Source organism: Myxocyprinus asiaticus, chromosome 41 (assembly GCF_019703515.2).
Source record: "Myxocyprinus asiaticus isolate MX2 ecotype Aquarium Trade chromosome 41, UBuf_Myxa_2, whole genome shotgun sequence".
NCBI classification, from domain to species: domain Eukaryota; kingdom Metazoa; phylum Chordata; class Actinopteri; order Cypriniformes; family Catostomidae; genus Myxocyprinus; species Myxocyprinus asiaticus.
The window spans coordinates 656,037-668,314 of record NC_059384.1 but is presented as its reverse complement, the minus strand read 5'-3'; the positions used below and the strand labels follow the sequence as shown (position 1 = coordinate 668,314).

The following is a 12,278-nucleotide window of genomic DNA, read 5'->3' as shown; positions in this document are numbered from 1 at the left end:
CATACACACACACACACGTTATTTCAAAACAAAGCATTATATACCTAGCTCACAGGGTCAGGGGTCAAAAACAGTTGTTATTTAGTACTTGACTAGACATGTAGCCTACTGATGCTGTAATATTTAATGCAGGTCAAGGATTAAACGTTGCCTAACCTTTAGGAGGATTCCACTGAGGCAGTTTGGGTGCGATCTGTCCGTTTGGAGAAACAGAAGGCGTCAGTTCAGCCGACTGCAAGAGAACACAACCACATCTTCACTAAACCTTCAAATCAACACAAATATCATTTAATCAGCATGACATCATGTTTTTTGTACAGCTGATCACAGCCCATTTGATGGACTATTTTGGTCTGTTGAATCTGTCATTCATATTTAATCAGAGTATTAGATATTTCAGCTGTTAGAGCAGCTGGTGATGATTCATAATTCACTCTTCAAACGCCTGCGTGCCATCTGTCTTGCCCACTGACCGCTGAACTGAACAGAACACTTGCAATATTTGGCTGTAAAGGACAAACTCAAAATGTTTTAAATGAGCATTTTAGAACATGGTAGAAGATATTTCTAAAGCCATCTTCCCCTTAGTTGTCTTCCATGTGTTATCTGCTGTCATGAGGTGAGTAGTGTCTAGTTTTCACCACGTCTGGAGTTTCCTCATGTGTCACTGTTCATGCCAGCGTCAGTCAGTGGGGCAGTTATTCTGAGACACGGCGAACGACCACAACAACTGAAAAACAATCTGCCTTCTATAATCAGAACAAATGAACCAGCTGTTTAACGACATCTGACATATCATCATGGGATGTTCATAATGGAAAGCTTTGAAATTACCTCATTTTAGTTTATGCATTATTTTGACAGATAAATTAATCTTTTTTTCAGAGGTAGGGTAAAAAATGGTTGTGCAAAATAAAATTAAGACTATTTTCGGTTAGAGGTCATTAAAAACAACCTTGACAAACTTTATAACATCAGATGAACACTACAGAATTCCCACCCTTGAACTTTTTAGTCATTTCTGATTACTGGAAATGGAATTTTAAAATGATTGTAATTCAGACCATTTGGATAATGAATCATTTAGACCGATTTGTCAATGATTTTTTCAGCCAATTTATTTACTGATTCATAAGACCCATTCGCTCACGAATCTGACATCAATACAGTTTACGAGCAGTTTTGCTCTTCACATGCACTTCACAGCAATATGTAGGTGATTATGAATATTTTAGAGCAGAGATAAACTAGGAAAATGTATATTCACAATAGAAATTTCCACGACTTTTCCATATCATTTAAGATGACTTTTCTAAGCCTGGAAAACTTTATTAAAATGTCCTGATGTTTCCAAGTTTATCACGACTGTGGGAATCCTGATTATATATAAACTTGTAGTGTTCTGAAGCAGAAGTGTTGAATACGGCCCCTTTAAATATGTATATTTGTTAGATTTGTTCTCTGGGGGCCTAAAGTCAAAATTTAAGGCATGATTTTCAATATCACTTTAATGTCAATGAAACTGCTCAATGACGTCTTTAAGACATTACAGACATTAAATGCATACAGATATAAATGACGACTTGATTTACGCATTTCAATTTTTCCCAAATTTCCACTAAATTAAATTGAGGAATCTTCAATTAAATACAAATTTAAATATTTTAATGTAGTTTTTATAATTAAATATAGTAATGTTTAAGTTTTATGAATTTTATGAATTAAATTTAGTTAACCCTTTAAGCTCTGAATGTGTTTTTAAAGATTTCCTGTTTCAGTGGCATACCCAAAATTAAAGACTTATAACTCGACAGAAAGCAAACAAACCAACAAAACAAGGTCAAGTGTTTGGTATCATTGTTAAGAAAACTTTTCACATTTTTTAATGATATAGATTATGATACATTCTGAGACTCTCAGCCTAAGAAACTGCTGCAAAATCACACAAAATTTAGCCAAAAGTGTACTTTTTGTCTTTTTTTCCTTATTTGACATTATATATCTCTGGGTGTAAATAAGGTGGCTCCGAAAAACTACTTTTGTTTTGTTCCCAATCATGTCAACTGTAACTGAGACAAAGTTTGTGTTGATATGACAAAGCAATCAAAAGTTATAACATTACAAATATAATTTATCATAGTGTCCAAAAACATCTCCAAACAAATAAAACATAATAACTGTACATAAGAACTAATTACACATGCAAACACAACAATGACTAAAGACATGATTTTAGTAATGAGATTTCACAGAATGAGTTTCATTCTGTGTCATTTGAGTCATCATTGAGTCTGTGTCATGTATTTGGCGCCATCTCCTGGTGGTCATATGTAACATTGTGCTTCATGTGGATTATCTAATGATCTATACATCTGATTATCTTGTGTGTGGACTCGTTTGAAAGATAATCACCTCCTCTAAGTAATGCTGTGTGATATTTTATATCCCAATTATTTATCATTGAAGTTATAAGCCAAAATGCAGCATATAAGCAACACCAACATAATTGTCAAAGACATATACTTAGCTATTACTCACTATATTTTTGTCTGTGAGTAAAACAAATAGGCTGGTTGTATTCTACTCTTTGAGAGCTTTCCAACAACATATGACACATGGATATTTGATGAGTTTGATGTTTTTACTGATTATAATATTATGTACAGTGCAAATGTTTTAATAAATTATCAAACCGGAACACTTCTGATTTGTCTGCAAATTTCAAAGCACTTGTTCAGTTTTGGTCATAATGTCTACATGCATTGGAAAGTAGAGCTTATAAGCTTTCAAACGATACCTATTTTGTGTTGGTCAAGACTGTAGTTGTTAATATTTTGAAACAAAAATTCTCTCATGGGCCCATCCGTTCTTAAATGGTTAAAGATTACACAAACGCTTAAATCTATGTTTTTTAGTGTATTTTAATAAGTAACTTAATTTCCCACATTCTGCTCATGTCTCTGTGCTCACCGATGTGTCAGGCGTGGAGAATACGTCTCGCACGTGTCTCATTGGCTGTCTGTTTCTCTTGCGCAGGGTCTGCGTGTAGTTATCCAGCCGTTTCTTCACCATGGCGGCCTGTGAGCGTGTGAGTGTTGAGAGAAGTGCCTCCGTGGGACCGTCGCTCTGAGTCCCCAACATCAGTGTGGAGAGACCCGCCTCCTGTAGCCACGCCTCCTCAAGCTCTGCCTCTGAAACAATCAAACAAACATGCTAATTTCAGTCTGGTTAGTTTCTATAGCAGAACATAGCAAATATATGATGCATCTGAGATTATTTATGGTATGTAGAGTCATTGTGATATCAACTTTTAAAAATTGTGTTTTAACAATTGTGGTGAGTTTTCCAGGCCAGTGGAGGTTTGTCTGATAGCGTTAGTCAACTGCTTAGATATCTACCTAACCTTGATTAATATGGAATGTTGTTTTGTTACAGCAAAATATATCAGTGGCATTTTCTGAAAATAAAATGAATGAAGAAAACAGATTCAACAGTGCCATTCCTTACTAGAAAATCCAGGTAGCTGTGATTCAGAACATGTTAGCAGGTCATTTGCTTTTGGTTCAAATAAAATGTTATGATGCGATTCATCTCGCAGCTGGTTGGTTTGGGAAGTTTTTTTTTTAACGAATGTATGTGAACCCAAAAAGCCTCCGAGACGTTCTACGCACCATCCACACTCCCTCTCTCCATCATCTCCTCGTGTCCTCCCTGAAAGTCCTCCTCGATGGTCTTCATCTCACTCCAGTAGTCCTCCATACACTCACGAGAGTCACGTGACACGGAGCGCTCCGGGGTCGAGGAGGTCATGGCCCTGGGCAAACTCATGCTGCCTATATGCTGATATTGCGCTTTTCTGCAGAACAACAGAGAGGAACGAAACCGTTTAATGCATGTGTGTCATATATTACATAATCTGTGATCCATAACACAGGTGTGAATGAGGCGTGTCCATCCACATGACTAACAAACAAAAGATTCAAAACCAGGACAATATACCAAATAAACACCCTTTACACACCTGATTACATGCAGGCAGGTGTGTAGGACCAACAGTATTGTAAAAATGATTTTTATTGCTGTAACTTGTAGGATTACTTTTATATTATACAACCTGCAATGTTTTTAGGCATTTCGCCACTTAAATATAGGACAGTATTTGGCCGAAATATATACGGGACAATGCAACCGGGGCAACCCTATGGAAAACTGTCCATTATGCTGTAAGTTAAAACAGAATTGTTTGAACCGCAAGTCTTTGAAAGTCAGTTTACTTAAAACCTGACAACAATAGTAGTCTATATTAAATTGAGATGCACTCAGTAATATTTTCCTCATTAAATATGTTTTATTCCTACAGAAATTAATAGTAATTTTGAAACATATGTATGCACATAAGTCATATCAGTGACCTTATAAAAGCAGTTTTATTCTACATGGAGAGGGTCCCCTAATGGGGTGGCCATGTTTGGATCACATGACCTTTTGTTTTTAAAGATTTCCTGTTTCAGTGGCATGCCCTAAATGAAAGGCTTTAAAAAAAAAAAAAAAAAAAAAAAAAAAAAGATGGATGATTGTTTGGTATCATTTTAAAGAAAACTTTTCATATTTTGTAATAATATAATTATGATACATTCTGAAACTCTCAGCCTAAGAAAACTGCTGAAAACACACAAACAAATTGAGCCAAAAATGTACTTTTTTTTCCCCCCATATTTTTCTGATTTGACATTATATATCTCTGGGTGTAAATAAGGTGGCTCTGAAAAACCCAGTCATGTCAACTGTATCTGAGAACATTTTTGTGTTGATACGACAAAGCAATCAAAAGTTATAACATTACAACAATAATTTATCATAGTGTCCAAAAACATCTCCAAACAAATAAAACATAATAATTGTACATAAGAACTAATTACACATGCAAACACAACAATGACTAAAGGTTTGCATAGCATGCAGACATGATTTTAGTAATGAGATTTCACAGAATGAGTTTCATTCTGTGTCATTTGAGTCATCATTGAGTCTGTGTCGTGTGTTTGGCGCCATCTCCTGGTGGTCATATGTAACATTGTGCTTCATATGGATTATCTAATGATCTATGCATCAGATTATGCTGTGTGTGGGTTCATTTTAACAGGAATCCCCCCCACCATGAAATCATGTTCTGTTATTTTTAGTGAAGTTATAAATGAAAACGCAGCATATGAGCAAACCCTGTATACATGTATGTCAAAGACATACTTATCTATTACTCGCTATATTTTTATCTGTGAGTAAAACAAATAGGCTGGTTGTATTCCACTCTTTAAGAGCTTTCCAACAACATATAACACATGGATATTTGATCAGTTTGATGTTTTTACTGATTGCAATAATATGTAATAAATTAATCATTTAATTATCAAACCGGAACACTTCTGATTTGTCTGCAAATTTTAAAGCACTTGTTCAGTTTTGGTCATAATGTCTACATGCATTGGAAAGTAGAGCTTCTAAACTTTCAAACGATACCTATTTTGTGTTGGTCAAGACTGTAGTTATTAATATTTTGATAATCCGAGTTTAAAGGGTGAACCTCAGTATCACCCTGTTATTAGACTTTTTTCACTCATGGATTAAATCAATCATGGCATGAATCAATAATGAATTTCTACAACAGCAACTAAAATGCATTGCATTTGCATCCACACCGTCAAGATCCAGGATGTCATAAACACAAAGTGCACCTTACCCTAAAAACCCTAAAAACGTTTTTTAGACTGGTCAGCTAACATGCTTCTGCGTTCTACAGTAACCTAACAGGGAACGTTCCAACAACTTTAGCTAACATTACTTAAGGTTTGGAACAAATGTTGTAAATAAAACATTAATGGAACATCCATATAACTTTATTAACCTTAAATAACGTTCAACTAATTTTAAGAAAACTGGAAATGTTTATGTCCCCACAACCACAATGTAACGTTTGGAAAATGTTTTAAGAACATAAAATTGCTAGCTGGGAGACCAGGTGATGTCGGTGACTGGCGGGACTTCCATTCAAACGTCATGTGATTTATCCCATTCGGTTTTCCCCTTATACTGTCTGTGCATTCAACTTCAACTCGCTGATTTTCTATTCAAATATTGATAAGGTAAAAGCAACTAAGGATGTGCTCAGTCAGGAAAAGAACAGGCGTCATTTAGAGGCAGTTATTGATCACAGTCATGCGTGATGGAGTCCGAATTGCGTTAAATGCAGCCAAACCTTTCAGTGGAAACAAACACTGTCCTGTAAAACAAACACATCATGCTCTGGTGTGAATGAAAAAATGCAAAAGTGCTGTCATTCAAATGCATTCTTCACTCAAACATTTATACTCAGAATATAATTGATAGTTTTTTACTAAATCAGAAAAGAATGCAAAGTATTTTCACCGGTGGTCACAGACTTCAGGATCCTGTGCTGTATCTGTCTGCAACTTTCGAGACTTACGGTACATATGAAAGCAAACTTTAGCAGTATGACTAATTGCACTGATGAAATAAGACTCAAACGTTCTGGGAACGTTAGTATTCGATTCCCAGAACGTCCTCAGAATGGACATTCTAACATTTTCTTTTGGATATCAAGGAAAGTTTTTTTTTTTTTTTTTACAAAAATAGAATGTTTCCTTTAGGTTTGGAGAACGTTCCCTAAACGTTCCACTATCCTCTATATTCCATTATCCTATCCTGCTGTACATTAATAATCAATCTACAATCCATGTCTTGTTCAGATCCGTTGTTTAATTACTCATTAAAATAATTTAAACACATAATCACACATAATATGGAAAACACATTAATAGCTAAGAGTTCACATTTAAGATTTGATGGAAAAACAATGTTTTATCTATCATTGTTCCACAATACTGAAAAGTCTTACAGCTTCAGCGAGTTTTCCAAATGAAATCTAGAAATAAAAAGAAACTATTCCAGATATTGGCACCAAACTGGCATTCAATCAAGAGTCTGTATTAACTTCTTCAACATACACACCATAAATCCACAGTGTTTGAACTCAACATCATTTACAAAGCTGAACAAACATAGAAAAGAGCCCCGAAAACATTTCAACTAGACTTCTGAAGAGCTTCATAGAGCGTCATACACACATACAGGAGATAAAAACACACTCAATCTATCAGAATCAAGCAGCTGTTCTCCATCAGGTCCTCTCCTCTCTAATGTTCTACTTCAAACAGAATGGATACACACTGAGCTCAGATTATATTACCTCTCAACGGACTGGAAAACTCCAGAACGGACGTAGAGACATCAGGACGCTCCTGAGAAGACAAAGACACTCAAGAGAGAGACAGAGAGAGTACAGCGGACAGACGCTTGGAGGATTTCCTCATGTGACCTCCTCTCACGTCTCCTCCCACTGATCTGACCATCAGTGAGTTTCCTCACCTCTCTCTTTCTCTCTCTCTCTCTCTCTATCTCTCCCCCCCCCCCTCTCTCTCTCTCTCTATATATATATATATATATATATATATATATATATATATATATATATATATATATATATATATTAGGTCTTATTGTGAATAATTCATCAGTGCATACTTTTACAAAGTCTTTGCAATATTTGATCAAAATTAGGGATGCACACTACAATTTTTTATTTATTTATTTAGAATAGAAACATGCATGAGAAATCGACTAATCGATTACTTGTTCTGCATGCACCAACTAGTCGACTATTAAAAACACTACTGAGTCATTCCGTGTCAACTCAACCAGAGGTCACAATTTTTATTTTTATTTTATTTTTTTTCTGGTGAAAGAAATACATAAATGAAGATGAAAGCCAAATATTAAATGCCATGGTTGAATATTTACTGAGTAATCGATTATTTTGTAGAGGGGGGGTCAAAATGGCAATTTTCACTTATGATTTTGGAGCAAAATCACAGATAAAAAAAATGCCTGTAGAAAGGTGTCAGCATCATTATTTTATTGTTACACAGAGATTGGTAGATCTGTTACTAAAACCAGTTGACTTCAGCAATCCTTGTTGCATTATATGCCAATGGTGACAGTTCAGATATGGGGAAAAAGCACTTTTTGTGTTCTTTTTCCAAAGTTGGCGTGCCTGTAACTCAAGAAGTATTAAAGATATCTTAAAATCCTTTTAGATTCTGATTCAGAACAAACTTTTCTTTTGGTATCTTCATATTTAAGGACCTATAGGGTTCAGTCCCAGAGATATGGGGCTCTCAATGTGGCTCCATGTGCAAATTGTTGACTTTACCTATTTTCAATTATCGAAAACCACATGTGGGTCACTTTGTATACAACTGATACTTATTGTATTTAAAGAGGAATATCTGAAGTACAAATAATGTTGAAACTAGAACTGTATCTTGTTTCCCTCTATCAAAACAATTGCACAGAACACCAATTTTTAACAATGTCTGAGTGCCAAAAATGCACTGAAATGGTCAAGTTGAATAAATAAAGGTACATTTCTAGTTTCAACATTATTTATTCTTCAGATATTCCTCTTTAAATACAATAAGTATCAGTTGTATACAAAGTGATCCACATGTGGTTTTCGACCACTGAAAATAGGTAAAATTCAACAATTTGCACACACAGCCACATTGAAAGCCCCATATCTCTGGGACTGAACCCTATAGGGCCTCAAAAATGAAGATACCAAAAGAAAAGTTTGTTCTGAATCAGACTCTAAAAGGATATTAAGATATCTTTAATACTTCTTGAGTTACAGGCATGCCAACTTTGGAAAAAGAACACAAAAAGTGCTTTTTCCCCATATCTGAACGGTCACCATTGGAATATAATGCAACAAGGATTGCTAAAGTCAGCTGGTTTTAGTAACAGATCTACCAATCTCTGTGTAACAATAAAATAATGATGCTGACACCTTTCTACGGGTATTTTTTTTATCTGTGATTTTGCTCCAAAATCATAAGTGAAAATTGCCCCCTCTACAAAATAGCGGATTACTCAGTAAATATTCATCCATGGCATTTAATATTTGGCTTTCATCCTCATTTATGTATTTCTTTCACCAGAGGGACCTCTGGTTGAGTTGACATGGAATGACCCTACTAGAGTAAATTGATTTTTGTTTGGCATTTTACTGCCGCAAGCAAAACTAAGTTATACTTAAATCTCTCATCAAATCTCTGAACACCGGCAGAGAGCATATTCTGAAAGCCAACTTTCACCACTTGTTTTTCTAAGAACATGTGAAACAATACAAATGTGATAGCCCTTATGTTGACTCAGAGTTTATATATGTGCATTACTCAAATGCCGTTAGTACAGGTTTCTATGTAAGCTCCGAGTGAGTGCAAATGTTTTTTTACCTTTATTTTTAATTTTTATTAATGCATATTGTTCATTTCATTTGCTCACAAAGAAAAGCATAGCTTGTTGAAGTTAGCTTCCTTAAAAGCTATGTATTTAAAACAGGTACATATGATACTTGTTATTTGTAACTTACATTTTCATTTACAAGTAATCGATTATTAGTTTTTTGTGGGTTACATTACTCAACCCATCCCTTATTCAGAACAATCAATGCTGTCATTGTAATCGGCCCTAATCATCAGCGTTTCTAAACATATAGAGACACTTTACACTTTTAAAATGGATTGTGAACTCCATTTAGTGTTGACTTCAAGCAAAACCTCACCAGTTTTACGATTAAAACAAGTCTATTCTCCAAACATTCTCACTATAATCTGCTTTACCTTAAAACACACTGTTTTCTCATTAATAAACACTCTTAAGTGATAAAACACACTGTTCAGCACACAAAGTTTACTCTTCTTTCTCTGTAAATATCTGAAAGTGTTTCAGGCCCCCCGTGATGAATGTAGGTCAGTGTGGAGGGAAATTAAACTGGAAACATGTGGTGCTCTTCAGAGTTCCTGTGAAACCCGAGAAGCTTCTTGAAATCATGAGCTCATTCCTAAAGGAATGTAAACGGCAGGACCAAAACCACAACTGTAACATATCCCAACCAAATTAGATTTTTCTATATGTAAAAAAAAGTTGCATTTTAAATAAAAGTGAAAGGTTTAAATGTCCATTTACTGGACAAACCTTTAGAGGTGCTTTTCAGATACATCACTGGCCATTTATTTAATCAAATAAAAGCCTCTTCGTCTGTGATGTTGATTGAAGTGGGCGTCAATTTCATCAACACAAGTGTGCCAAGCGTCTGACCCTGGCACGTCCTCATCAAACATTAGCTCAGACGTTTGTTTTCACGTTTTGGGTGGCATAAACAACCTCATGATTCCATCAGGAATGGCATATCCAAACGTCTTTTGTCTCCTAAAGACTTAAAGTGAAACATCTGGACTCAAAAAATACTTTTAGAGCATTTAAGAGCAACACTTCAACCAGAACACAACAGCCAGAGTTCCAGAAAAACCTTCCTGATTAGGAAGAACTCACACAGAGGGGCTACTTTAAAGGGACAGTTCACCCAAAAATGAAAACTCTCATCATTTACTCACCCTCATGCCATCCCAGATGTGTATGACTTTCTTTCTTCTGCAGAACACAAATGAAGATTTTTAGAAGAATATTTCAGCTCTGTAGGTCCATACAATGCAAGTGAATGGTGACCAGAACTTTGAAGCTCCAAAAATCACATAAAGGCAGCATAAAAGTAATCCATACGACTCCAGTGGTTTAATCCATGTCTTCTGAAGTGATAGGTGTGTGTGAAAAGCAGATCAATATTTACGTCCATTTTTTACTATAAATGTCCAATTTGACAAGCCCTTCTTCTTCTTTTGTTTTTTGGCAATTTGCATTCATCGTGCACATCACCACCTACTGGGCAGGGAGAAGAAAATAAAGGGAGGGATAAAGGATAACGTAATAATATTTGCACAACAACCCAGTAGGTGTCGATAGCATGAGTAGGTGGCAGCCCAGTAGGCGGACAGTGATTTACTCGCATTGTAGATGTCTGATACTCAAACTCACACAATTAAATCAACACAGTGGTGTGTGAGGAGAGTCCCCTTTTCAGTATGTAAAGGGCTTTGAGTGTAGTGTCAGAAAAGCGCTATATAAATATAACACTTGTTCATTCATTCATTCAACATAAGTGAAAGCACAAGAGTTTTAGTGATCGCGAAAGGGAATGTGGAAGCTGTGATTAATCCAAAACACCCCCACACTGGACAGGGCCCTTAAAGAGGGGCAATTACTCATCAACAGGGTCCGTTTTACCCCCAAGTGTCCCGTGAGCATTAAAGCCCAATGCAGGAGCACATAACCGCTGTCAGCAAAATGCAGCACTCCTGCAGGTTAAAAGTGGCACATTAGCAACAGGACACGCTGCACAACAAATCAATAGAGCGACGCTGGACTTATCAGCATTTGAGACGTTTGCATCAGTGAGCCAGAGTGAATTATGTGTGATTCACCAGCTAATGGAACTGTAATGACTAACAGCGTAACATAAGGATGTTTTCTGGCCAAGCGTCCAGTGAACTTTACATGAGCAGTGCTGGTTCATCCGATGACTAACCCATGTTTCACTTGGAGCAAAAACCACAATCACCAGAAATAATCTTTCATCACCCAGAATGACATTTTCAATCATTTCACTGACAGAACTGAGTGTTTAAACTAAAAGTATCATCCTACTTATGAACAATTATCTAGCCACATTTATCAGCATTCAGGCATCTTCTATTTAAGCTATGAGTGGGTCCACACGGAACTGAACAGATTTCTACCGAAATGGAACGTCCATCATTTACAGAAAGCGCTTTTGCACCATCAAGCCGAACAGTTCTTGTCGCAAGATGCCCATCCGTACCGGTTACTATCACAAGCATTATAGATTTTCTCCCCTTTTCTCCCCAACATGGAATGCCCAATTCCCAATGCGCTCTAAGTCCTCATGGTGGCGTAGTGACTCGCCTCAATCCGGGTGGCGGAGGACAAATCTCGCCAATCCGCGCATCTTATCACGTGGCTTGTTGAGCGCGTTTCCACGGAGACATAGCACATGTGGAGGCTCACGCACAACTCGCCACGCGCCCCACCGAGAGCAAGAACCACATTATAGCGACCATGAGGAGGTTACCCCATGTGACTCTACCCTCCCTAGCAACCGGGCCAATTTGGTTGCTTAGGAGACCTGACTGGAGTCACTCAGCACACCCTGGATTCGAACTCGCGACTCCAGGTGTGACAGTCAGCGTCAATACTCGCTGAGCTATAGGGGGCCTGGGTAGCCC

At 36.7% G+C, this 12,278-nt stretch overlaps 1 protein-coding gene across 2 annotated transcripts in view; it reads right to left on the bottom strand.

Moving 5' to 3' along the window:
- Window positions 1–12,278, bottom strand: part of LOC127431916 (rho GTPase-activating protein 28-like) — a 39,067-nt gene that overhangs the window by 14,159 nt on the left and 12,630 nt on the right. Inside the window, exons 1-4 of one of the 2 annotated variants that reach the window (XM_051682572.1) lie at window positions 7,265–7,339; window positions 3,672–3,856; window positions 2,971–3,191; window positions 157–232 (exon numbers count right to left, since the gene is read on the bottom strand). In XM_051682572.1, coding sequence (XP_051538532.1) covers window positions 157–232; window positions 2,971–3,191; window positions 3,672–3,828 — 454 coding nt within the window. In that variant the 5' untranslated portion in view covers window positions 3,829–3,856; window positions 7,265–7,339. Of the gene's footprint in view, window positions 1–156; window positions 233–2,970; window positions 3,192–3,671; window positions 3,857–7,264; window positions 7,340–12,278 lie in introns of those variants that run through there. The other variant, XM_051682571.1, reaches the window with a different exon arrangement.